This window comes from Acanthopagrus latus, chromosome 6 (assembly GCF_904848185.1).
Source record: "Acanthopagrus latus isolate v.2019 chromosome 6, fAcaLat1.1, whole genome shotgun sequence".
Lineage (NCBI taxonomy): Eukaryota > Metazoa > Chordata > Actinopteri > Spariformes > Sparidae > Acanthopagrus > Acanthopagrus latus.
The window spans coordinates 18,436,092-18,463,611 of record NC_051044.1 but is presented as its reverse complement, the minus strand read 5'-3'; the positions used below and the strand labels follow the sequence as shown (position 1 = coordinate 18,463,611).

The following is a 27,520-nucleotide window of genomic DNA, read 5'->3' as shown; positions in this document are numbered from 1 at the left end:
CCACCTCATCTCCCCTCCTCGTCCAGACCTCTTTTCCTCGCTCAATCGACTCCATCCTCTAAGCCCCCGCTGCCGTTATTTCCTACCCGGCTCCTCTTTGCTCGTCATCTCCAGTTCCTTCCCTGGTCAGAGAGGGGTTTTTTTTTTTACCTCTCTAAGATGTTTCATAATCCGCTAAGGAAAGACAAGACAGAATTTTTCATGAGAAATTGTTCGCAGGGAAAAGTCCAAAATCGGCAATGTGCTACCATCATTACATAATGATTTTAATTTTAATGAGAGCTGTTCAGAATCTGTAGGGGGAAACAAAAGTCTTCAGTTACTACAAATACTGCATGAAATCAGAGAGGGGAGCTGCAGAAGGACTACAGTAGCTGATCTCAAGAGCACTGCATAAAAAACAGACACACGCACACACACACACGCGCACACACACACGCACACACTCATTTTCCAGTGAAAGAGGACTTCTGAGAGTTCTCTGGGAGGTGGCATTTAAGCCTGGCCACTGGGGCGCAGAGCATCTATCATTAAAACAAAGTGCAGACTGAAATCAACTGTGTTCTCCTTCACCAGCACTCGGCTCTCCTCCTCGCCGTGTCCTTTCTTCACTGTCCAGATCTCACACAGACAAACACAACATTAATCAGTGTTGAGCCGAGGAGTGACTCCTTTTCAGAGCACCGTTCATTCAGACTACAAAGGCCCGTGTGTGAATGTGTGTGCATTGTCGTCTTTCCCCTGCTTATAGGTTGAAATGGCCGCCTTTGACTTGAGGGTAAGCTGAGCTGCAGTAAATTGGATTTCATGCTCAGTCCTTCACAGTAGCAGTATGCGACACTGAGACAGAGCCATCTCGCCCCTGCAATCACGACAAAGTTAACACTGCGCTTCTTCAAAGGTTGGACCCTCTAACATGGTTGCAGTGCATGTACGCCACATGGGAGAGAGCTGATGTCACAAATCATTTCAAGTATTTATTTTGCAGAGAATTGGTATTTATGTTGCTGAATGCCAAAATGTGGCAGCTCAGCATTCCTGCCACAAAACAAATTATTTGAACAGATGGCATTCATCAACTTGTCATCTGCCACCGAATGTTGGGATCTGCACCTTTTCACACAAAACACAGGGGAAAGACAAACAAGAGAACTGATCCAGAGGTTTTTGGGTTAACAGAGCCAGCACAGAGTTGTCCTTCTCTGCTGCAGGAACAGCGAGGGTTTTTTTTGTCAAGAGAAGGCTGGCTAATCTGCCACAGAAGCTCATTTCAGAGTCCTCTGTGCACAGCAGCCCATTTAGATGCAGATGTGAGGCGGCTGGCATCGTGTGCTGAGCCGGTCCCCTTGAGTGTGAAGCAGAGGGGCCCGGAACCAAAGGTGGCTGCATTTCATTTTTCTGCTACTTTTTTTGGTGGGACCCTGCAGTGCTTCTGCCTCTCATCAGACTGCATGTCACCCAGTCTCCTGTCTGCTTCCCTCCTGGTCACAGAGGGAAGACGGAGGCAGGCAGGGAATACAGAGAGGCTCCAGCAACGTCACTGACATTGACATTACCTCTGTGATCATTAAACCTAAATTGGCTAAATGAATTGCCAATTTGGGAAGCCTTAGTCACAGCATATTGGTGCGTGCATGCCTGTGTGTATGCGCATCTCGAGGTTTGTGAAATCAACTATGATGATAGGATTCTGTCTGTGGTTGTCTGTTTTTCTTTTCTTTTTTTTTTTCGTTTTTGTTTCCCCCCTCAGCGTCTCTTCATTTCTGTCCGAGTACTCTCTCTCTCACAATCTACACAAAAATTCAATAAGCTATTACACAGGCATTGATCTTTTTCTCGCCCAAACATTTGCATTAGAAAAAAAAGGCTGTAAGATGAGGGGCTGGGTGAGACAGCGCTGTCGGTTCATTTTAGTGGAGAGAAGGAGCAATAGATGGTGAGGCCTGGATTTATAGAGTTTGGCAGCACTTTAACACTTTAACGCTCCTCAGAATGTGTCCAATCAATGCTCTCCCTCCCTGCGTGGTTGCTGTTGTGGAGACGTGGCGTTCACTTATCTGATGTCATTGTAAATCACTCAGGAGGAGGGTAGGTCAGGGGATGCTGCTGCTGCTGCTGCTGCTGCTAAGCTCGCACTGCATTGAGCTGCTGTGGGATGGTGCAGAATATGACCCTGAACACAATGTGTGCCAATGCTACACACGTCAGTGTATTGTGAAAGTCTGCACAGTAAATGCAGATGTATAAGTAACAGCAGACACGCTCTGACCTTTAAATTGTAATGTGGCGTAAAATGAGCTGCGGATTTAACAAGGAGCGTGCCAAGAGTGTGTCTCACTAACCAAAGAGGAAACACAATTATGATCCCTCCAAGCCAGGCCATAAAGCTTGAACATTATTGTCTTTTAACATGCTTTGTTAACCACATGCTTAATTGCATCTTTGATGATTTCCACTTCGTTTTTTAGTGTGTGTGACACAAAAACTAGAAGCGAGAAAGAATCCATAGAATGTATTCGGTCATTTAAGTCTTTATTTTTTCTTTAACAAATCCCACGAAAAGACAAAAAGCCACCAATTACCTGGTCTTTACGATGTCTATGTGGTTAAAGCCTAATATGTCTTTTTCCTCTGAGCCATAGAGCGCTGTTGCACACTTCTGAGTCAACCTTACATACCGCGTCCTATAAATACTCCCTAGATCACCAAATGTGTATTAATTCACTGCTGAAAACAGTTCTCAACAAAAACACTGTTTACTCCTGTTTCAACAAACTAATAGTGCGACGCTGTTTCTGGGAAATGATAGAGGCTTTATCACAAATAAATTATACATCAGTGACCCTACTGGAACAAAAAAACTATATAAAATTTTCTCCAATCATCATTTAAAAATAGTCCCATATAGATTTGTTCTTATCTGATCTTGCAGTTGCTTACACTCATCCCTCCAGGATATCTGGTGTTGAGCGTTCGTTCATTCCAACATGTTCATATGTTGGTGAGAACTAAGGTGTGTTATTACTGCTGGTTTTCTCACTCTGCACAAATCTTGCTGTGGTCGGTTTGTAGAGGCGATAATGGCCGCCATGTGAGCTATGGGATTTCATGGCATGTCTGAAGGACATTTAAACCGTGACCTGCACTTTCATATCTTATTCCCCTTCCTCCTACCTTCGTTAACTCCCTGCCTCTCATGAAGGGTATGCCAAAGCAGCCAGACACAAATGACAATAACTGCAGCTGCCAAAGCCACCCTGAAACGGTCTGAAGGGGAATGCCAGAAGGAGAGACTTTCCCCTCCATCTATTTCTGATCCTGACAGCACAGTTTTTTTTTACGTCTCCCTTGCCGTCAGTGAAAGGAGCCTCCTCTGCTGTTACCAAAATAGCCTTTTATCTCCTTCGTTTTGACAAGTGACCAATTTCTCCTCTCAAATGTAACAAAATGGTTAAGTAGTCAACACAAAGCAGTGGCAATAGAGGAAGATGATTGCATATAATCTCAGGAGAAAAGATTATACAAATTCTTTCTGCATAGCTAGACTGGGCCTGAAGCGCCCTGCTGGTTTTACGCTAAAGACGAAAAATAACTACAGGAAGCAGAAAGTGGAAAGAAGAGAGCAAAACAGAAAGAGGATGAGGATGAACAAAACAGCTAGGAGGACTGGTGCTGGAGTGAGAAGAAGTACAGACTGGTGACACAGAGGCAGACAGACGGAATGAGGGACCATGAAATGAGGATAGAAAACTGTGCATGGTGAGAGAGAGACAGAGGGAGAAATGGAGAAAAGGCGGATATCTGCAGCACCCCAGCTGCGAGGCTTAAGGAGCTTAGCCCTCCTGCCCATCACAGAAGACTCCTCAAGTGCAGGCATTCACCGCTGCTGAGCTACTACTAGGAGAAAAGTGAGCAAGAGAGAGGAGAGGTGTGGGTGGGTAGTGGGGCTGGATATGGAAAAATGACGCAGAGTGTGAGGGTTTAGATTTTGAAAAAGGGGGGGTATTAGATTTATTCAAAGAAAGGCACCAGATTTCACGGGTACATGATCTGATTTGATGATTAGCTTGAAAAGAATTATTTGACACACTCTTATTCTCGTTCTTGTCGAGAGTAAGATGACACGGTCAACACCACCATGCTTTTCTACTCATTCCCTGTGAAAAATGAGAGAAATACTAGTCAGTGGTTTGCTGTGCGTGCATTTGTAATATCATCAGAAATGTTTATTTCAGGCTGACGCCAATATCTAATCTTTTAGTGATGGTGCACCAATATGATCAGACATCCCTATTCTCTACATTATTCGCTGTAAGAGGAACAAATTCCTAATTTATAGGAATTTGAGCTTTGTCTTATCCTACAGTGTCCCTAATTTCCCTGTTTGTGCATCTACCACAGGAAGCATAAACCGACCGGGGCCGGTCCCAGCCTTCCTCAGGAGCCCACCTGTCATCCCTGCCCCACTGGACATGAAGCCCTTCCTCCAGTTCCCCCTGGAGTCGCCTCACCCGGCCAGCATCGGCCTCTTCCACAACTTCAATACAGTGAGTGCTTGCAGCCTTACCTGCACACAAGAATGTATACACGTGTGCACACACAGCATCTGGGATTTGTCATCATCTTGTTTCACCTAACAGAAGGCAGGGCTGGTGTTCAGTGGAAGTTCTGGAGCGCTGCCTCCTGAGCGAAGACAAGTGATAGAGTGCAGGGGATTTATACTGTATAATCCAAAATGATAAGGTGACAGCTGTTTACTTTTTGTTCAGCAGAGTGAGTTTCAGCATAATTGAGAAAATGCCCGGGCGACTGTTTTATTGCAATAAAATGAGTTACAGCTAATCAATTGTATAAGAGGCACAGGCTGTGTTCTCTGTAGTCAGCATTTCCTGCGGCTCCTTCTCATTTCCAGATTGGGTTTCATGTGAAGGTCAGTGTGGCCACAAACACGGATGCACGTGCACCACGCACACACACATTATCGGCTAGCTCATTTTTATGCGCTCAGGCAAAATGACCCTTCCGCAGGTTAATGATTCATCCCGCTTCGGTGAGGACATTGAGTGTGGCCACTAATGCCAGAACACCTAAATCCAAATCACTCTCTGTCCGCTCAGTAAAATTCAAAAGGTCTATAACGCCGCTGTCACAGAGGGACAGAAGACTCGAGTCTTCATTCAAAGCCTGATCAGCCTGCTCATCTCAAGAGGCTGCAGAGACAAATAGGACATAAAGAGAAGGGAGGACTGAGAAAAAAAACACTCAATTACTGTGTTTATGGTCTGAAACACAGCAGTGCTCCAGTGTGGGTCGAAACTTTATGTGCAGCGTGGAGTTCTGTGAGTTATCTGGAGAGCTCATATCGGGTCTGACTCAACAGGATTACAAGTAATTTCCAGACACTAAAGACCCTCAGGAGTATACTGCAGGTCTCACCTGCCTGTACTGAGACATAAGCTGCACAGCGAGGCACGCTGAGTGCAGAGGGAGAACATGACCGCTCCCACCCTGTTGATTTGTTACTCTCCCGAGGAAAATAATTTTTCACTAAAGTTTAATGTGCATGTTATTTCTCTGTATCAGTTGGTTTTGGAAAGATATAGCACTTTGAAGTTTAGCAATTTTTCAGGTGTTTTTATTGTATCAAAGCTGAGCACCCTGTACATGGCTGCGATTCACGATGTTATCCCGATTATCAACAAAATAATTCTTTACAACGATAAAAAACTACTTAAAAAGATATTTGCATTGCCTCGCAGACAGGACATACATCTTTTTTGTAATGAAAAACAATCAACCAGCAAAACCTAAATAAGAAATCATAAATCATAAATGGTGGAAACCTCATCTCCCCCTGTCCCTATTTAGTTTGGAATCCGTGGCATTTACACACATCTGCTTTAACTTGTTATTGTGGGGCATGCAATGTGAAAGCCATTCCGTCAGCCATGCTGACAGTCTTAAGCAATTCAAAATAAATCAGGAAATGAATAAGGGACGGTAAATCAACTCAGCGTTTTTGTCATTCGTGTGAGGACATTCACGATTTTCTTGATTCCCAGTTATCATGATGAGGTTATCTCCATAAAGTAGTTTAAAAATTAAATAAAAGAGTTGCTCTTCCCCTGTTGCATCTCTGACAGAGTAGCCTCTAAATATATATTTTCTGCCACCAATGGTCGATAACATGCTGTTATAAACACAGCAACAATGCATTTGTTGTCACTACCAAATTAACCAAGAGCGACATTTTTAAGGATGATATATTTTATAATCTGAAAGAAATGAATAAACAGATATCTAACAATGTGTAAGAGATTGGCTATCTAAGAATAATGCATCAAATTAACTCCAAACTCAGTTAAACATGTGGCACACAGGGTCAGGTTCTGGTGCAACAAAAGCTTCATTGTTTGATGAAGGAGAGAGTGAAAGAGGAGACAGAACGTGGACTAATAGGTTAATGAGGTTATAACAGTAGGGACGAAAACAGGTGGTTAAAGAATGGCAGCAAAAAACTCGCAGTGATGGGAGGCAGAGACCACCAACCAAAGAGGGACTGGACATTGAGCAAGAGAGTTTTGTTTTTTGTCGCACACAATGACACATGGACAACACACTCTAAAGCACAAAAGTCTTCACCCACGCAACAATGTTGGCACAGAGATGAGTGTACAGATGTAAACAAACGAGGTATTACAGGGTCTCCACAAAACAAGCAAGCCGATTCGTAGACATTAGTTGGAGACAGGAAGCAAAAAAAAAAAAGGCAGGCTAAAGTCTATAAATATTTCTAACAATGCATTCAAATGGGGTTTAAGTTTTCAGACCAATTATACCATTTCCCCTGGTGCCTGGCGCTTGAGAGTGTAAACAGTCTCTCATTTGGCAGCGTGCGTTCACAGTCTGAACAGGAGATGAGAGGCTGAGTAAAACCGCAGTGTGCTTTTGGCTTTTTAATGAGGGCAACACCCAGCGCCGTGGTTGTTGAACCCTGCCAATGGGTCAGAGCTCACACGAGTCCATCTGAGTTACTAAAAATGAGGTGGTAAACATTTCATATGTCGTGGCTTAAATCTGTTCTTGATCTGATAATACCAAGCTTCGCTGGTATCGTTTTTTTAATTTTATATATATACTTGTTCACTTTTTCTATCTTATTGAACATTTTCATTGCTGCTGTCTTTTTAATATACATATTTCTCAATTCTTATATTTGTTTTAATCATATTATGTGAATCACCAAATAGGATGTGTGTTGAGCTGCTTCTAATGACAGCAATAACACCTCTGTAATGACAAAAATAAACCTCTGTATTCAAACCAAAATCAACCCATAAATGTTGGAAATCTGCTCCTCAGTTGTTTTGATTTTGATTACTGTACCAACATGTTATCCCAGGCTTGTGCATAATTCACTTGGATAATTTCATTGTTCATCGTTTTACATTTCTAGTGTACTTCTGTATTTTTATCGCTCACTGATTATTTAAAAAGTGAAATTCAGTTTCCCCACAGCAGAATTTGATTGCTTTCCTCTCTACAAGGACGTCATATCCCTAAAGTTGAATCTTATCTAAAATACATTTGATCTCTTATCAAGGTACTTCACAGAAAACCTAGCACCTGTCTTGCGTGATACTCGGATTATGATGTTATGATTGAAAAGCAGTTTTGTAGCACACAAACATAGTACAATCTTTTGGAGACAGGGGTCTGTAATTAGGCTCTTCTAACCCCAGCATGAATTAAAGCGTTTGAACGGCACCCAAGAACTCCGGCACAGACAGCGGCACCAGCTGCTGCTGAGAAAACACACACCCTCCTGTCCACATCAATCACTGCTCCCTCTTCAATTCACTCTTCTCCACTCCTTTTTTTTTTTTTTTTTTTATCTCCCAGCTTTCTCCCCCTTCGGTAGCTCCGCCTGTCATTCACCTGCACTTTTTCCTCAAAACCTTTCTCTCTCATCCACATCCAGTGGATTAGGAGAAACACAGAAACACTGCCCTCCAAATCCTCCCGTGCTGCTGAGTCTTTGATGTGACCTCTGGCTTGTCTCTCCTCAGATGGACCCTGTCCAGAAGGCTGTGATGACGCATACCTTCGGCCCACCTATGGTGAAGACAAAGCGGCCAATCATCTCTTGCAACGTCTGCCAAATACGCTTCAACTCGGAGGTAAAAAAAAAAAAAACCTTGAGTGGTTCTAAAGAAGGGGTTTGCTTGGACAATATCCTGCTGAGCTACTCGAGCCTTGGATTTCAAACGACACCAAACTGATGCGTATGAGGGAGTAATGTGAGTGATGCTTGGTATTTAAAGAGTACAAAGGCTGGTGTCTATAGCCTTACCAAAAATATGACTACAAAAAGCAGAAGTGTAAGAAATGGTGTCTCAAATGTCCTGCTAGACTCCTCGGACCCCAGATTAACTTTTCAAGATAGAAGATAGTATTTGATAATGTTTGCAAATCACACGAGTAAGCCCTCATCCTTTATTCTTGTAACATTAGTCATAAAAACAAAGCAGCCAACCTTGGTTATGTTTGCATGAATTAACAAGTCGGTTCTCATCATTGTTCTTACCAGTTCTACGCTGCAGTAAAAGAACAATGCTGTGTCTTTGTTTTAAGATGATGGGCCTAGATGGGCCTCCTCATGCTTCCATGTTTTTTTGGCCCGTAGAGCCATCCATTGACACTCCTGTCCAGCTGACTCCCTGTTGGCTCTCTGCAGATATGAATGGAATAAAATAATTGAATCAAATGGCTCTTTTAGATGTGCCAAAAGTTACTGTACTGAATGGACCCCTGCATTTCTGGGGGTTTGTGACTCCAAGAAAACATATTTACTATTCCACTACTGCTCCTTTTTCCAAGTATTGTTCATGGCTAAAATATATTTGTGGGCCGGTGTGCATAACACAATGAATGCAGATGTTTGCAACACCCTGTGCAGCCTCTACGCTGAAATCCTCTCACAGCGGACAATGAGAGGATGCTGAGTGAAAATGAAATGTCTAGCTCTGCCTGAAATCAAAGACTTAACGTTTTTTGAAATGGTAAATCTGCCACCATTATTAGCGATGATTTTTCAGGGCAGATACAACAGTGATTGTTAGTAATCAATCAATATATATGGAACCAAAACTGATTTGCAGTAAAAATGAACATTTTAGTGTTGAGATTTTTGACTGCAGGCAGAGAAAAGATGCAACATCAGAGCCAACGTAGTGCTTTTAAGGCATAGGCAGGTAATCCCTACCCGTAATCATTGTAAACCGGATGTGTGCCCAATAAGAACAAACAGCTTGACAGGCGTAACCACAGTAACTAAAGGGGTGGCGCTTAGTAAGCATTCCAACTGTCTGAAAGTCCCACACCTTCACTCTAACAACGTTAAATCGTGACCTAAAATGTTAGTAGACTGGACCCAAAGTTAGTTGTTGATTGACTGTACAGATGGAGCAGGTGAGAACTTGGTTCACAGTTTCTCAGCTCTAATTTTAGCCTGTCCAGGAAGGAAAGTGAAGAAACACAGGAGAGTAACCCTGCTTGCTTAATCTGTGAAAGTCCAGTCTAACTTTGTGTCTGCAAAATATGAGCAAAATTAATGTTGCATAAAAAAAAGCAAATGTGAAGACAGCAAGCAAGATTCAGGAAGTTTGCTGAACCTTTCCTTTTAAATGTCTGCAGAGATTTTGTTTGGCTGAACTGTGTGTCCGGTTCGAAAACATACTTCAGGTGTTGATAGTGAGCCTCTCAGTACAACAAGTGTTTTTTAAGTCCTCTCTGATGAGGTTTTAATGGAAGAATGTGAGACGTGTGAGGGTGAACCACGGCTCTCAAGAGCTTGTCCTCAAAGCCATACCTTAAAGCTGATTGAGCACATTTTCTGCATGTCACTCGTGACAGAGACAGTCGGCGCTACGCCAGCATAAGGCAGAGGGACTGAAATAAAAGCGTCCAGAAGTGATGAAACTCTAGAGGAATGATTTGAGTGTCCCCGTTAAAGAGGCAGCAGTGTTAACTGAAGGTGAAAAGCAAATAACTCATAACGTGGACATCCAAAACCCGGCTACGGGATGACATGATTGATGTGTCAAGAGGCTAGTGCTGGGCCTTTAACGGTGTGTGTGTGTGTGTGTCTGTGAGTACATGTGTGCAGCGGAAATACTTTGATGGTTAGTTACAGTTCCTGGTGGGCCTTGAGACGGTTCACAACTTTTCTAATCGATTAAATACATCTGACCTCTTTAATTGTCCCACTGGAAAACAGCTCACAATACTGTCTACCGTCTAATTCTATTGGTAGTTTAATAAGTTAAACATCTTCATGCAATGTGTATCTTTAGATATTAAAAAAGGCTTTTGCAGATGGCAAAATCCTGCCGTGTAACTGCTGACCTAAACATCAGCAGAAATTCAACAAAAACCTGACACAGAAGCCTCTCTAAAAATATTAATGCATTCCAGTGATGAAGCGCTAAATACTTGTACTCTAAATGCAGTGGTGTGTAAAGGACACGGTCAGGGAGAGAGTCATCTGAAACTGTTCTCTCTGTGAGGGGCCGCTTAATTATATCTCCCCCTGCTCAGACCTGCGTGTTCTCACATGGTCTACATGAGCGTGGGGTACAGAACATGAGCAGGGAGCGCTTCTATTTACTACAGCATGTTCATATTTACATACTGCACGTAAGGAAGTGTATGCGCGTGTTTCTGACTTGTATCACGCATGCGCCACGCGTTGAGACCTCTAATGCCGAGCCACCTGTTAGTCCTGCCTGCTGTTTTACTCGCAAGCCGCGGTGTGCGTCTGCTCTGCTGCAGCTCCACAGCATTTTCCACAGTAACCCGAGAGACTGGGAGCTTAAAGCACGGTGGACATTCTTTAATAATGAAGGAATACTCTGCTTACAGTTCAGTGCTTGGCTTACTCGCGCAGTCTGGCCTGCGCTGCAGTCAGTACGCAGACATTCATTATCCTTCGCACAGCAGCAAAGTGCATTAATAATAGCAGCGTTTTCTTTGGTGTTTACGTCTGAGGCAGGCCGGTGTTGAGTGGGAGCTATCAAGTACTTAGTGAAAGAGGCAGATTGATTGATAGCGGCTGTTCAGACGCAGGTTGCCCCTCACTGCTACTCCACCGTAGCCACACGTGTTGCAATTATAACGTTGCAATTCATTTCAGGCCACAGAGGACAGATTAGCCTGCCAGTGTTCAGCTCAGCTCTGCTGCAAGGCTGACGTCACGCCGTGCTGCATTAGCCATCGTCACCACTGCAGTACCACAGTGGACCCCTCTCTCTCCCTCTGCCTCTCTGCTCTTCTCAGGCCCACACCAGACCTCGTTCCGTTCACATCCCCTGTCTGTTTTAGTTTGCTCACCATTTCCCCCATCAGTTTTCACGTCTCTGCGTCTCCCTCTGCGGTGTATACTGTGTCATCGGTCCCCCTCTCCTTCTCTCCACCTCTCTCAACATCTTCCCACCCCCCTCTTCCTGTCGCCGCTGCCAGTACCCCCGTACAGTAGATTTGGCTGCTAGACGCGCTCCCTCTGCTTTCTGTGCCTTTGTCACTTTATAGATAAAACATCAAAGCACATCCTGCTTAGAGAGGAAAAGGATTTCAGGGACATTCACTTGCTCTCATTTTCTCCCCCTTAAATCCCATCTCTGCCTCTTCATTCCTCTTAATCCCCCGTTTTCCATAGGCGCTTTCGCAGCTTCTCGCAGTCCATTTCACCTGCTATACCAAACGTCATTTATATTTTATCATTATTCACTTTCCGCTTCACTCCAAAGATCGGATGCTTTAACTGCTTTTATATCATATTGTCTTTGCTCCATCGCCACCTCCAAGGCTGTCAAGCTTTTGAAGGCTGAATTGATGGCTCATCTTCATCGATTTCTTAAGACGTGACACCGAAGGTCACAGGGAGAGTGAAAGCATCAAAGCTCGAGGGATGGGGAGTTGCAGAGAGGCAGAGGAAACTAAGAAGGACAGCATCGGAAAAGTGTGGACTGCATAAAGAAGAAGGAGCATTGAGTATTTCTGCTGTCAGTTGTTCGTGGAGTTGTTGGGCTTCATCCCCTTGTCTAATTGCAGGGCTTTGGGTAGCAGCAGCCAGAGGAGTTGGGTTACACAGGCGGAGCTATATCTGCCTTTCTGTCATCACCAATCAGGATGAGGGCTATATGGGTAACTATCATTGGCAGTTAATACCTCAGGCTTACAGAGGCATCCTGAACACGTCCCAGTGGTCCACTTGCCTCAGAGAAGCATCCCATCCTGCAGAGCCCCTGACATGTACCTGTCACACGCCTCATGTTCGTCCCTTAGCTTCGTTATTGACATAATGCAACCTACCTAATCCCAGCAGGCCTCATGCTTGTGCATACACATGCACATACAGTCACACACACACTCTTGTAACACTGTATTAGTGGGGAGCTTACAGGAACTATATTTGTGCCCTAACACCTCACTCACTTTCCTTTGATTTTATTTGAAGCTGACATGTACATGTATATCGAGACTCCAAGGGTGAACGCTGATTTTGCAGGCCCAGTGTCTTAAGGAATTATTGACATGTGGGATGCTTCTGTAGTGAGGCAGAACATTTGTTAGTTTGACAACGAAGGGATGAGACTCAGCAAAACAACACACATTGCCATCACACTGGCCGAAAAACCCACTTTCACCCGCTAATGTCTGGCTTTTGTGTGTTGAATGCAAATTATCAGGATTTACTCCTCATCATACCCTGCAGTAGTCACAGGTATTTATTGCCTCTGGCTCGGCTTGGCTGTAATGTGAACAGACCCAGGTGAACAGACTCATTTTACTCCACTTTTCCAGCACAATGCTATGACATGTTGATCTTAAGGTTGCTGGCTTGTTAATATCTTCCCACCTGTCTCTGTCAAGCAGCGCTTAAACCATGTTTAGTCACTGCTGAGTGTCACATAGAGACTTAAGTTAAAGATATTAAAAAAGTAAGTTTTTTTTATCAAACAACTGTTTTTCAAGTTTTTCAAACTTCTGGATGTAGCATGGGGTGTATGATCTGCTGCTTTCTACTGTTCCCTGTTTTTTCTTGGCACATTTGTGATGACAAGTCACTGGTTATTAGTGGGCTTCAAAAACCACCACACAGTTGGTACAGCCTGTAGTTCATTAAGCAGTAAAAGATTAACATACACAACATAAGTCATGTTTATATGCAAAGCTCATAAAGAACAATGTAAATGCAAACTGTAATATCTTTAGCTGTCTCATTTTGGTTTTAAAAAAGTGCAGAAAACGTTGCATGGGTTGATTTTACTTTTTTCGATTGACTGAAACTGAAACTTGTAATTTCAGACAATAAAGTTTATTGTTAGACTGTAAGATATCCTGCCACCATTACATATATTTGTCAAGTGTTTGGGATCATTGCAAAAAAATACATCAATATCGTATTTTTCTCCTCCCTAGTAATGATAGGGGAACCTAAACCTGACACCTCTACAACCTAAACTCTACACCCATGCAAATGACTGATACAAATGTCCACTCCTCTTCATTTCCCATTTCCTGAGTTTGAACTGATCCTCTTAGGCAATCACACAAGGACAAGCAGGCAAACTCACACTAACGGGCTCAAATTCTTTTTGATTTGCTCCATTTTTTTCTCTCAGTAGCTGACTGTCAACTGTCAACGGTCGCCCACAGGCCTCCAGCCCATTTCAGATAATCCCACCACTCAATAATCATCATCAGCTTGGCAGGCCAGTTCAGTGATTACACCAGTAGTCAAGGAAGACGAGAATAAACCCGAGGCTAATCTTCCCCAACCGCCTCATCAGCACATCAGACCCGCAAACCATCAGCTAAACAAGCCATTTACTGTATTGCATCGAATATGAAGGGTATCATATATATCTCTGAATTTGTGGTAGTTATTGTAGTATAGTTGGGGTCAAAGAATGTGTGTGGAGGGTTCATTTAATTTAAAATATATTGAGGCAGGGACGCCCACGGAGCACTCTTGGTTATAATCTGCCACTCAGTCGTTTAGCTCCTGCTACACTACGACATCCTCACCTGGAAGCTGTCCAGCACAACCACGGTCTTCAACTGATGGTCACTTGATATCTCAAATGGAGATTGTGGGAGTTACTGTAGGTGCTTTGTCAGGCTCCAAATATTGTTTTTTTTTCTTGATTAATCATTAATAATTTGAGAATTTGAGAATGCCCCTGTCTGGTCACAAATCTCTCAACTCTAAACGGTGAAGAAAGGTCAACACTATGTCAAGACATTTACCTTTTGAAGGTCGAAGGTTAAAATGGGTGCAAGATTTGGTGTGGGTTCACTTCACTGATCTAGGTTCACTCTCTGACATCAGCTCATATGGCTGTCTGGAAGACAAAAGGAAATAAAAAGAACTGACACGGAGAACAGAATGAAATGTTCTATAAAAAACGGAGAATCGTGACTTTTAACATAAACCTTTGCCATGTCTTGTTCTTCTGCCAGAGCCAGGCAGAGGCCCACTATAAGGGGAACCGCCATGCTCGGAGAGTGAAGGGGATCGAGACATCCAAGACAGCTCGTCTCCAAGATGGCGACAAGCAGCACCCTCCCCCTACTGCTTCACCCATCCCACCTGGCCCCTCGCCATCCAGCCCTGAGCCTGATCCTAATAAGCAGGGTGAGCATCACCTGTGACATTTGATGTTACTCACACACACACACACACACACACACACACACACACACACACACACACACACACACACACACACACACACACACACACACCTGTTACAAAACAGCACAGATGCACAACACAGCTGTTGTGTGAAGTGACAGAAACACCAGAGACAACTGTTGGCGTCTAATAAGAAATGTAGTGTTAATATGATTTCAACAGAAGAGAGAAAAAAAAAAAAAACATTTGTTGATTGAGGATTTCATCACACAGTCTAACACTGAACTATGACAATAGAAAAAAAAATAAAAAAGTACAGTAATCATACACTAAGTCTTTGTCTGGCTAAGGTGTCATCACACAGGGGTGACCAGACCCGCTGGCAGGTCCAGATGGACCGACACAGCTGTGTGCTCGACCTCATAGAGGCAGAGTTTCAAGTGCAGAACTAGTGCGGGAAAATGCAGCATCATTATTCTCACATTTTTATACCATGATCATCAGAGTTGAGGTGTTTATTGTATGGTTGACTTTTCAGAAATGACTCACTAACCTGAAAACCTTACCCTGTTTACAGATGACATCCAATCCTGTCCCAATCCCAGCAAGTCACCTTTGACCCCTAGCCAACTTCCAACACCCACCCTGAGCTCAGCAGAGGCAGACTGTCCTCTCTTGCCTTCTGTCAGCACACCTCTGCCACCCTCTCCCTCCCCCTCTGCGGCCCTCAGCATCCTCCCTCTGGATCCAGCGGCGGCTGCTCTTCCTGACACCCCATCCCCAGCACCCAGCCCTTCTTCTGGAGAGTCAGAGGAAGAGAAAGCCAAGAAGCTTCTCTACTGCTCTCTGTGCAAAGTAGCTGTTAATTCCCTGTCACAACTGGAGGCACATAACAAAGGTAAATTCAGCACAGCTTTGTCAGAGAGCACAGAGACTCATGCACATGCCAGACAGAAATAAGCCTGACAAACAACAGCATTAAGCATTATGCACATTTAGGAGCAACTTTAGACACCATGAGGCATTAGAAAAAAGCCCATTAGAAGAAATTCTGCACTTGTTCTGCGCTTGGAAGTTTGAAAACTAAAGCAGGTGCGCTAGTGCCACTCAGTGGCAAGGTTAAGAACTGCATGGTTTGACATGTTAGTGGAGTCATACTGACAAATGCAAATAATGTTCATACTCATGGACACATTCTAACCATTACAAGGTAGTGATGCTGCTCTGATGCATTAAAATCAAAAAGGATGCAGTGAAATCATAATCCATGCATCCAGTGGACACACGCATTTTTCATCCCTAACCCACTAAATTTACTTGGGACCCACTTAAATGACCACCTGTGGGTCCAGGGGACTCACTATACCAAAAATCTAGCAACAACACTGGACGTTATATATCTGTACATATATTGGATATGGTTACATCGTGATATGGCACAAGCTTTTATTCCTGCTTTTAAAGACTGCATAACAGTGAAGTGATGTCCTTTTCTGAACTTACAAGGCTGTTCTATTTGTACTCATAATCTGTTAATCACTTATTCAGTCATTGTATCCCCATTACTGATGATGACTGATCAGAAATCTCAGTGCATTTGTATTTATTGAAACCACCAATAGTCACACCTCCAATATTGTTGGAACATCATTATCAAAATTAGCGCTTATCTGGTCAAAAATATTGTGATGTTAGATTTTGTCACAGAGTCTTGGCATTAATGTAGTCCTTTCCAAAACACTGAGGTACATATCAGGTATCGTGATATGGACTAAAATATCATTATAGTAATCTAGTATCACCCAGCCCTATTTTTAATAAAGGTTTCTTTAAAGGAAATCTGTTAATGGTCCACTGCAGCAGACACATGTATCAACGATGTCAAAAAAAAAAAAAATGCCCATTTTAGTGGCCACCATGGGAGAGGGTAAGATGACGGGTGTTCAGTTGGTTGGAGCCTCACCACTACATGCCACTAAAGAAAGACTCCTCGTCCATGTTGGCCTAAGAGCTAAGGTTCAAGGCTCGTTCTTGATCTTGGAAACAGCAGTTGAGCACATAATCTCACTGAAAAGTAAATTCATTGTATAGTCCATATACCCCCAATTACCTCCATAAGTTATACCTTTTTCTTTTTTTTGTTTGCAGGTACCAAACACAAAACCATTCTGGAGGCTCGGAGTGGACTGGGACCTATTAAAGCATACCCACGTCTGGGTCCTAAACCCAGTCCAGAGCAAGGAGGGGAGCTGTCCTCTGACCCCAACACTCAGGAACGCACCTTCCACTGTGAGATCTGCAACGTCAGAGTGAACTCAGAGCTGCAGCTTAAACAGGTGAGACACCCACACAAAGATCCCAAGACCTGCTGTGAAGTTGTTTCCAACCAATATATCCAAACCGATCTGTCCTTCCTAATTTTATGTTTTAGCATATATCTAGTCGGAGGCATCGGGATGGAGTTGCAGGGAAACCTAATCCTCTTCTCAGTCGGCACAAGAAGCGCACAGACTTCATGGTAGACACTCTTTTTGTTCCCACATGTCATATATCTTAAGTCTTCCTTATAGAAAAAACATCATTTCAGGTTTCAACACTCTTCACCGCATTCATACTTAAAGTTGTGTCACAATCAGTCACTATTGTTTCTTGACCTTCTTAAAGGAACTTCCTAAAACTCTGGGGGCCGGACTTTTACCAAGTCCTCTGGCTGTTGCTGCAGCGATGGCAGCTGCAGCCTCCTCCAATCAGCTGGCACTACGTCCCCCTTGCCCGACCTCCCACCCTCATCACCACCACCACCTCCTACAGGGAACACCCCTCAGCCTGCTTAGGCCCGCCCCTGGTCCCATCCGCACCACGCACGGGCCAATCCTGTTCACTCCTTACTGATAGAGAGAGAGAGTGAGAGGAGGACAGGTCAGGAAGAAGCACACTGTGAAGTGGATGTCTGCAACCTCGTGCCGTCAAGAGCCAAATCAGCTGGTGTGGCTCCAGCTGGTGTTTCAATGTGATAAAAACAATGAGCAAAATAAAGAAGACTCTTCATGGTGCACAGTCTGGTTGTAGACCACCACTGTTACATTGACAGGGAGAACCAGAGACAAATCTCAGACATTTCAGAGAGAACATATGTTTCCATCCTTCCAAGTTTCCCTTCATCACTCAACTATCTGACGATTACTAAGCAGACTCTGAAGACTGTTTGAAGAAGAACTTAGAACCAAGATTTTATCAAGCATCCTTCTTTGAGCGTCCTGCAACTGACTATGTATGGTTGTTTAACATATGATCCACTGTATTTGACTTAAACCCTACCTCTCTTACAATATGTTTTAAATGTTCACCTCTGCAAGGATTCATTACATACCCAAAGCATCAATGTTATCAACAACATGCCTGCTGGGTTAGATTTAGTAGTTGCCTCTAATGTTAGCTGGTATCATGCTGTAGCTGTCACAGTATAGTGGATTGTACCACTGTAATGTTCTGTTTTAGTGGCCTATGAAGACAAAAAGGTACCAAGAATTGATGTACTGTTTCTGCAGTTACTGGCAAACATTTCTCTGTACTGTATGTCTACATTTTCACAACTGGCCTATATGATTGACATTTACCTCTATGGGACGGAAACAGGAAGTCAAAGAGGAAAAGGAAAATAGTTGAAATTATATCTTAAAATCACTCACATCACATCCCTCACCACATTTGTGGTTTGGTAAAGATGCAGATGTTGTGAAGAAGTGATCGCTACTGGTGCACTATGCAGCTATCAGTATTTATTTTTCAGTCTGTGTAAATGCAGTAAGGTCGGCGTAAATAAAAAAAAAAAAAAAAAAAGAATGAGAGCGAATACTCATGCTGCATAGTTTCTTTAGTGAAGATCATGCATTTTCTCTAAATGGCCACTTACAACAAACAATAAGTCCCACAAAGCACATTAAGTAAAGTCCGTGGCGGACAGTCTACATGTACGTAAATGGCTTAAATGCATTTAAAGTGACCATCCCTCACTTTGTTCATCTGCACCTCACTGTGCAAAACTGAAAGGTTTCAGCGTCTTAATGGGAAAGTTTCAACACTGTGAGCACAGGACGACAATGGTTGATTTGTGACTTTGACAGCAAGTATTTGCAATACGTGCACATTTAATTACACAGACCACATTTTCCCCATACATGGAGGGTGAAAAAGTGTGGGACAGAAGACACCAGCATTATGCTACAGAAGGAAGGGAAAAGGACCACATATACAGATGAGTAGTTGTATGCAAAAACTAATACAGCATTTTTGGTAGTATCATAGGCCTGCAGTGGGATAAAAACATTTAGTTTGTCTGCTCTGCCTCGTGTGCTCCATGACCCTGAACTATCCCAGTGAAAACTGTCATGATGGCTTGTGAACCATTAGAGGGAAGCTTTAGGAAACGGAAACTGTAGCAATACTTTAAGCACTCCTGCTAACCTTTCTTGTTAACTGCAATAAAAAGAAAATGTCTACAAATGTATGAAATGTTATCTAGGAGAAGTGTGTTGAAACTGTATATGTAGATTATTAAAAATAAATGAGAAAACATTCATGTTGGGGCTTCCTAATTGTTAAATTAAAACAAAATTATATATAAAATCATTAAACTGACTTTATGGTTGTAAGCAATGTTGATTGGTGATTTTTTTTCCCTTTCCTTTTTCAGTTGTAATGCGATATGACAACAATAAATTATAAATGTAACTGGTTGTACGAGTAGTTTAGTAATGTGTTAATGTAAAAACATGTGAAAGTTATTTAAAATCACTATGTGTTTTAACATACAGAACAATAAGTAATAGGTTACTAAATACATAACATACACTAAAGTATATGCGCATTTTCAAACTACTCATGATCAGAAGCTGATTAAGGTGTTACAAGTTAGTGCGCTGGGCAAACAAACATTAAGACATGAAAATGAAAACTGCAGTGTCTGTAGAGGCGACTTGGAAAAAGGAAGCTGTACACAGTAACAGGAAACCTGGCTATTAGCAAACAAAGATTACTGCAGATAAAGACACATGCTACAGAAAAATGAGTGGTGGAAGTCATCAACTTAAAGGTGAGAAATTAAACACTGCATATTTTTCGTTTGTTTGGACACTGCTGTTGTTGGTCAAAGTGATTACATTCAAAATGAAAGGGGATGAAGAGCTGGACGCTGGTCTGCCACCGTTTGGATTTTGAACTGTCAGCTAAAACAAGCAAAGACAGCGCTGTGGCCTATTAGGACATAACATCGGTACTCTAGGCTAAACTATGAAGCAATTTGTAAAACCTGGTGTAATTGTGAGCAGCATTGTGCTAATGGAAACATCTGGCTGAGAGACACCAGATAATGCTGAAGTCTTTACTTTATTCAATTTTTTGATTGGACAAGTAGACCAGTTTGGTGATGATGATGAAAGTGATGGTGCTCCAAGTTTCTCCTCATTTATTCATTTTTTTCATTGATAGTGAACTGTATCGAATCAGGTAATTGATCTCTGTGTTCTGCCATCATATAGAGTCTGCCGTTTCTGCCATGGCAAGTTGTAGTGACTCAATATCTGCTGCTGCCTGCTGACATCAACAGCAGGATGGGTAGTTATATGGATGGTGATCTTAACAATTATAAGATTTTACATGATAGTCATTAGTTACAACAGTAGCCAAAATGGATAATGGATAAATACAGAAATGACCACTCCCTCACATTTCGAGGATTGAAATTGTGCTGTGTAATATACTAACATTAACTTACCAGCTATCTGCCATTATCAATCAAGAGCTCCATCTCATCATTAGAGACCTGTTACATTCATAAATAAACTAAAAATTTGATTAATTACTGATTTTTCCTATGGGTATTCAAGTTTATTTCACTGATCATCTGGTGATGAGCAACACAATGCCAACTACAGATACTCATGTAGGGCCAAAATACTATAGTAATAAACATTAATAACTATAACCTTTGAAGCAGCTGAGAACTGCACAGGTTCTTTCTGATTCCATAAATACAGTCAAAACTAAAAGCCTATAGAAAGTAAATGTTAAGATGAAAATTGTTCACTTCATTCAAACTAGCAGGAATGGGAAAATTGTAAATGATAACCAAAACAAACTCTGCAAATTTTGTGGGGAGGTGCCACTGGAGTGATAGTGACTTTATGATTCAGGTATGGCATTTTGCTATAATTCAGGGAAACCGGATATCTGTAAAATAATCTCTTGTGTTGTTTCCGTCAGTGTGGTTTGTTGTAGTTTCCTGACCAATTTTATTTTCTCCCTATAAGTTGACGGAATGCTGATCGATGACACAAGCCATACAGAGGACGTCCTTCTCTCCTGCTACAATCCTTCAGTTGTCGGCTATCACTACTTTGCTGTATTGTGGGGATGTGCTGTGACCATCATAGGTACGGATAATGCAGCGTGCTTACAGACACTCCTCTGACTGCTAGTCACAGTCATGGACCAGCCTGCTGCTTTGTGATGTCTTCTACTCAAGACTGACAAGGTCTGACACACTACATTTAGACCTGAATGCACAACCTGAGATAGTTTATGTTCATGCAAAGCAAAAAAGGGAAAAAAAAAGAATCAGGCATAGGCAAGTCAGGTATACAAAACAGAGTCAAAAACACTGAGGCCCTGCACACACGTATGTGAATATTTCCAACTTTTCTTCTAACTGCTTCAGCCTTTCATACACTTCAAGTCACTGAAAACAGCCAGGGTGAAGATATTCAGAAACACTGTTTTCAGTGTGTAAACAAGAAAACGTGTGTTTTTATTGGCTTGTCTCCTTTGAATGGCAGGCTTCTGACTGGCCAAATATGGCCTTACAGTAGAGCTTATATCGCCACTTAGTCCTTTGGAATGTGCGTAACAGCCAGAGTTTTGCATATTTTTCATGTGGACAGAATTTTGTTGGAAAAAAAAAAAATTGTAACATGGACTAGGCCTAACAAGGCTATCACTGGGAGAAATGCCAGAATGCTGGCTATAAAAGGTGAAGATGAACTGGCAGAGAAGACAGGGAGTTCGTAAACAAGGGAGGTGAGGATAATGAGATGCAAGTGAAACACATCAAGAAAGGGGGGACAATCACAACAGAGGGAAAACACAAAAGGGCAGGAAGGGATCTGAATCAAGAGGAGACAGAAAATGAAAGACAAAAGCATGACTTTAGAGCCGACGAAACATGACGGAGACACGTGCTCTTTAGTTAACAGCACACCTTAAAGCAGGTAGCAGTGCTGTAATGGAGATATACACCCCAGCTGGGCTGATGTGCTGAGTCAAACTGTGTCAAGCCAAGGTAGCACAAGTGGAAAAGCCCCATTAGAGCGGCTGTAGCTCAGGGGGTAGAGCGGGTTGTCTAGTGGTCGGAAGGTGTATCATTGTGTGTGTGAATGGGTGAATGTGGCAGGTATTGTTAAACACTTTGAGTGGTATATAAATGCAAGTCCATTTCCATTAGTTCACCAGCTGCATCTCACTGCCCTGTCTGACAGTTGATCCAGTCATCCTGTTCAGCTCAGTAGCTAATTAAGATGGTACCTTGATAAAAATTAAGCAGCGGCCAGAACATGTGCCCTAATATTCCAGTAACTTGATTATTTTGCTCAGTTCCAGTAAATACTGGATTACTGGACTGGTAACCTAGTTTAAATATTTAGTTTTATTTATTTAAAATAATACATTTGATCTAGATTTAGACCAAAAAAACTAAAGTGACGTTGGAAGTGTGGTTTAAATTGAGTCTTTTTTCATTTTAAGCAAGTTTTAAAGTTTGGTGCAACAAAACTTAAACTTAAACTATTATTTGAACAGGTCTAAAAGTGAATGCTTGTTGGTACAGTCGAGCCTTAGACATGCAAATGAAAAATTCAGTGTTTGTAGAGGCAACTTAGAAAGAGAGGAAGCCCATAAAATCACACTATAACAGGAAGTCTCACAATTAGCAGACAGGATCACTGCATACGCTTCACAACTGGAGGAGGTCATCAAATTAATGGTGAGATATATGTTTGCCGATTTTTGTTTGTTTTGACATATTTGTTTGACAAAGTGTTTGAAGTAAGGTGATGGGAGACGAATGGCTGAATACTGTTTGTCATCGCTTTTGTTTCAAACTTTTGGCAGCTAAAGCAAGCTACTTAAACATATCATCTGGGTGTATTAGTACAAGTGATGTGGAGTTTAGACTTAGTGATTCACATACATTCTTAAATTGTGAGCATAATTGTGCTAATGGCGCTCCATTTGCACATCCAGACTGGTTCATATAAAGCGATCACAAAAAAACACACACACACACATATATATATATATATATACCATAGATAAAATTATTACTTATTAATATGAAATGACCCCTGCATTTTCAGTCAGACGTCATCTTGACTGAATGTCACAGTCAGAACAGTAACCTAAACATAGAGTGATATCTGGAAGGATTTTGACAAAATGAACTGAATGAATGTGCACTGAAAATGTTCAAATTGATGACTGATAATTAACCATTCGCGCATTAAGCACAAGGAGGACACAGCAGAGACAGATATCTTGCAATCTCTCATCACCTCATTTGCTTGCGGTATTTGTCATTTTGATGCCACCAGGACAGACCAGATCAACCAGTTCAACATGAAAATGGTTGGACATATGTTGCAAATAAACTTAGCTTAGCTAGCGAACACACCACCTGCAAGAGTGGAGAGGATTTCTGAGGAAAGCTCAGTCTAATTGAGAGCTGACTTAAAAAGTGTAGATGAAGAAGACAATACTACTTAAAGTGGTGTTTAAGAGGTGCTGATAACCGTACTGCATATTTTTTGTGAGTACTTGTGCACTATTATAATATAATATGAGTATTCAAATTTAAAAATTACAGAGAAAGCCCATCCCTATTATTAATTATTGTGGGCCAGTTGGTGATGATGACAAAGCTGTTACTCAAGGGCCGTTTCTAGCTGAAGAAGAGGAACATATTCAAATGATGTTATAGGGAACTTCTTTCAGGGAATTCAATTACCAGCCTCTTATGTTGTTGGTGGTAGTTTGTTGACCAATGTGATTCCCGTTAGGTGACAGAATGATGATGAACCACACCAACCAAACAGAGGACGTCCTCCTCTCCTGCTACAGTCCTTCAGTTGTCGGCTACCGCTACTTTGCTGTGCTGTGCGGATGTGCTGTGACCATCATAGGTACGGTGGGGAACCTGATGACCATTCTAGCCTTCGCCATAGATCCTCATCTGAGGACGCGTTTCAACGTGCTCATCGTCAACCTGGCTCTAGCTGATCTCCTGTATTGCACCATACTGCAGCCCATCTCAACTGACTCCCATCTGCACCTCAGATGGCGCACTGGTCAGCTGTGCTGCAGAATCTTCGGCCTGCTCCTCCTTCTCTCCAACTCTGTCTCCATTATCACCCTCTCTCTGATAGCAGGCAGCAGATACCTCATGGTCATCAAGAGGGCTGTGTTTGACCGTGTCTTCTCTGACCTTGGTCTTTCTTTACTCATCATCTCAGCATGGACACTGGGCCTGGCCAGCTTTGGCCCACTATGGTATGGTTACGTGTTTGTGCCGAAGTTGTGTGTATGCACCATCACCCGGACAACGTACCATCCCTACACCATCATCCTGCTCTTGTTCTACTTTTTTTTCGGTCTTGGATGTGTTGGTATATTCTACCTCCTCATCTACAGACGTGTTCAAATTGCATCGCAAGCTCTACTCCACCATAGGTTCAGCCGCCGATCCTCCAGGAAGAAACCAGCTTCTTCAGCACAAGACACCAATGACAGTGGAGTGGAGAGCAGTGTGGTCAACACATGTAGCTGTGAGATGAGCAGCCATGAAGAACGAGCCCCAACTATAGATGAGATCAATTGTGAAAGGTCCTCTCAGTCTGCTACATCCAAATCAACAACCACGTCTCCCCCTCACATTGTTACTACATCACCTTCGCCCACACATGGTCCAACAAATGCAGCGTCCTCGTCCCACTGCACAGCCTCAGGAAATGATAAGGAAATGAAACATGTAACATGCATGTGTTTAGCTGTTTTCCTGGGTTTTGTGTTCTGCTTTGTCCCCTTCCTGTTAATCAACATAGCCGACAAACATAACCGTGCCCCACAGGTTTTGTACATGATTTTTAGAAACCTCAGCTGGCTCAACAGCTGTATCAACCCTGTGCTCTATGCTGTCATGAACAGACAGTTTCGACAGGCCTACCATGTGCTGCTCACCAGGGCTGCAGCACCGTTCACCTGCCTGTGGACCTGGTGGTCGTCTCTTTGAGGGCCTGACCTTCACAAATTTAAAGAGACACCTCACCAAAGAACTTTTTCTTTCTTTTAGCTGTAGTACAGGTCCTCAGTCTAGATTGTTTTGGTGTGAGATGATGATGATGATCCAACACAATGTAACAAAATCAAACAGCACTGTCTCTTTCCAGAAACTATGAGCGGGTTGCTCAAGAAACCTATGGACCTTGTAGTGAGTAGTTTCAAGTAGTAATTATCTGAGTAATATTTCTAATTATTGAAGAATTGATGCCTCATCAACCATGCCTCTGCCTTGACAACTACTTTCATAACTATTCACTTGAGGTGAGTGAGAAAGACTGAATGCAGACTGGCCCCCTGGCTGTATTTTGCTTATGTAAATCCCAGGCTGGGTGCTGATGTTAGCTTGCTAGTTTTTCCTGCATGCGTTCTTCTACGTGGTGATATTGTTGCTGGGTGGAGTTTGGTAGAAAGAAAATAGATAATACATCATACAGCACAGCAACAAGGTCTGTAGGTAATCTTGTCTAACTGGATCATGATATCAGGAAAGAGGAATTGCCGATGAGTTTCTAAAATCTATGCTTTGGGACTTGGAGCGCCACAAGCAAAGTGCCATCTAGTTCTGTTATTTTTGAGAGGGGGCAGACATCTTAAAAACTCTGCAACTCACACCAAAACAATCTAGATGGATAAATAGCACTAGAGGTGAGAAGAAATTAATAATTTGGATGTTTTGGATGCGCTGCCATATTACAGTGATGTATCTGTTTAATTAGACCCCCATATGATGTTCAAATGAAATGTTATCCAACTTGCATTCAGCCATTGCTAACTGTTTCTTTGTTCATCTCAGTCAGGGGTGTCAAACACATGGCCCATGGACCAGAACAAGCATGCTTGAGGGTTAAATGATGTGATGAATTTGCAAAGTGACAGATGAGACACTAACTGCAATTGTTCAGTAAAAGCAACTGCTATTTCAAATTCTTCCACTGGGGGTCGCACACAACACTGTGAAGCAAGCAAACTGTTCATGCTGGAGCTGCCAGTAAAATCTGTCTGGAGCTGGGGCCTGTCAGAATCTACTTGTACTTTTTTGCACTAAAACAAAAGGAACATTTTGAATTTGAGTAGGTGAAGAGGTGCAAGTGACACAGTAACATGGCCCAAATAACAGCCATGGTTATACTGTACTATAAAATAAGCATGGTAAGTAGATAGTAGTCAGTATAAAATAACCACAGGTAGTAAATAGTGACTAATGGTAACTGATAATAACTGTTATATTGATAAAAGTAAGAAATGAAAGATAATAAATGTGAAAGAGTTGCTGAAAGGTGCATCTATCGATTAAAGCAGCTGGAGTGTGATGACGTTGAGAAATACACAACACTTTTATTGTTCTTAAAAAATGCAGTGCCAAGAGTGATCAGATATAATGGGATATATCAAGGAGGGGACTGAGTTGTCAAAAAGCCAGAGGGCCAGAGTTTGTAAGAGCCAGTGACAGACACAGGGAAAGCACCTATTTAAAAAAACAAAGTGAGGTGAAGAGCAACTGGTCGATGTGCAGTTCTGCAGGCACAGAAGGTAGAACAGGGATTTTCCATAGAAAAATAGCAGTGTCAGCAGAAATAATGAGTCGGGATTGGTTGAGGCCATGACGCCCGATAAGACACTCACAGTTTTCTGTGTTTAAAAGATGATGCTCAATGCAGTGAACCTTAGGTCAGTTTGTTTTTTTCAAGGATTTTGTCTGTGACTGATCTCGTTCTTTTTTGCTGGCAAATAAAGTCCTACTGCACTCAGCCTTGAAGACTCCTGGTGACTTTTTTGATCTTTGAAATCTTTTGGACCAACTGAGAAAACGGAAGCTGATGTATGACAATACCTTTCTTTTTATTCCTCACATACCTGAAATGATCTGTAACACAACTGCAGGCTCTAAAGAGAATCTCTTTATCACTTACTGTATGACAATCATTAGGCTTTCATTTCCATGTGAACTGGAAATGATAAATCAGTTTCTATCAAGCATCCCCCAATCTGCAGCACATACATTTCTGTAATAAACATGCTTAATAGGTTAGATATAGAAGCTGCATACACTTTAGCTCTCTGTTTGTGACCTAATGGGATGAAGTCACTAACAACTTCAGTAGTTCTGCATTTGCTGACAGTCTCAAACATTTACTCTTGTGTGACAGACATGAAAAAAATATAACTATTCGTCCAGCTGTATGATTATAGTTGAGGACTACAGACGAATGTTTCTATCAGAGTGAGGTCTCTGTTAAAAAGGAAGTGGTGAATGATCTGCCACCTGACACTTCCTTTTCTACTGTAGCACTGGTCACACTTGAACGAGAGGTGGGGAGGACTGGGTTTCTGTTGACCTTTAACTTTCTTTGCGCACATTACACAGAAGCTAACTTATATTCTGATTCTTATTACTCCTATCAGCAAAATTATGTCATATTTTTACCTTTAAAC

General features: G+C 42.3%; 2 protein-coding genes and 1 long non-coding RNA gene across 8 annotated transcripts in view; 2 read left to right on the top strand and 1 right to left on the bottom strand.

The window, feature by feature from the left end:
• Positions 1-19,380, top strand: part of LOC119020456 (zinc finger protein 385A-like) — a 30,221-nt gene extending 10,841 nt beyond the window's left edge. For all 3 annotated transcript variants that reach the window (XM_037099755.1, XM_037099756.1, XM_037099759.1), the window contains 7 exons: positions 4,402-4,547; positions 8,070-8,180; positions 14,527-14,701; positions 15,279-15,599; positions 16,850-17,037; positions 17,133-17,219; positions 17,366-19,380. In XM_037099755.1, the coding sequence (XP_036955650.1) occupies positions 4,402-4,547; positions 8,070-8,180; positions 14,527-14,701; positions 15,279-15,599; positions 16,850-17,037; positions 17,133-17,219; positions 17,366-17,593 (1,256 nt within the window). In that variant the 3' untranslated portion in view covers positions 17,594-19,380. The remainder of the gene's footprint in view (positions 1-4,401; positions 4,548-8,069; positions 8,181-14,526; positions 14,702-15,278; positions 15,600-16,849; positions 17,038-17,132; positions 17,220-17,365) is intronic.
• LOC119020457 lies at positions 35-14,457 on the bottom strand. 2 transcript variants are annotated; one of them, XR_005075324.1, is made up of 4 exons: positions 14,314-14,457; positions 8,588-8,731; positions 7,939-8,115; positions 35-174 (listed from the first exon to the last, which is right to left on the bottom strand). It is a non-coding gene; the product is annotated as an uncharacterized LOC119020457 (long non-coding RNA). The 2 variants fall into 2 exon arrangements; XR_005075323.1 differs by lacking the exon at positions 35-174 and having other exon boundaries at positions 5,922-8,115.
• Positions 19,381-19,750: 370 nt separating the features above from the next.
• Positions 19,751-26,820, top strand: LOC119021350 (G-protein coupled receptor 84-like). Of its 3 annotated transcripts, XM_037101589.1 has the most exons (3): positions 19,751-19,793; positions 21,010-21,132; positions 23,809-26,820. In XM_037101589.1, exons 1-3 carry the CDS (start codon positions 19,766-19,768, stop codon positions 25,035-25,037), a joined length of 1,380 nt encoding a protein of 459 aa, XP_036957484.1. In that variant the 5' UTR covers positions 19,751-19,765; the 3' UTR covers positions 25,038-26,820. The 3 variants fall into 3 exon arrangements, with proteins under 3 accessions (XP_036957484.1, XP_036957486.1, XP_036957485.1); XM_037101591.1 differs by lacking the exon at positions 21,010-21,132 and having other exon boundaries at positions 19,779-19,793; positions 23,816-26,820; XM_037101590.1 differs by lacking the exons at positions 19,751-19,793; positions 21,010-21,132 and adding an exon at positions 21,150-21,233.
• The last annotated feature ends 700 nt before the right edge of the window (positions 26,821-27,520 follow it).

Bases quoted from the DNA above. Each gene is read 5' to 3' on its own strand.
- LOC119021350 (XM_037101589.1), top strand. From the start codon at position 19,766: ATGAGTGGTGGAAGTCATCAACTTAAAG. The intron at 19,794-21,009 runs GTGAGAAATTAA...TCTCCCTATAAG, and splicing joins TGGAAGTCATCAACTTAAAG to TTGACGGAATGCTGATCGAT. The intron at 21,133-23,808 runs GTACGGATAATG...GATTCCCGTTAG, and splicing joins ATGTGCTGTGACCATCATAG to GTGACAGAATGATGATGAAC.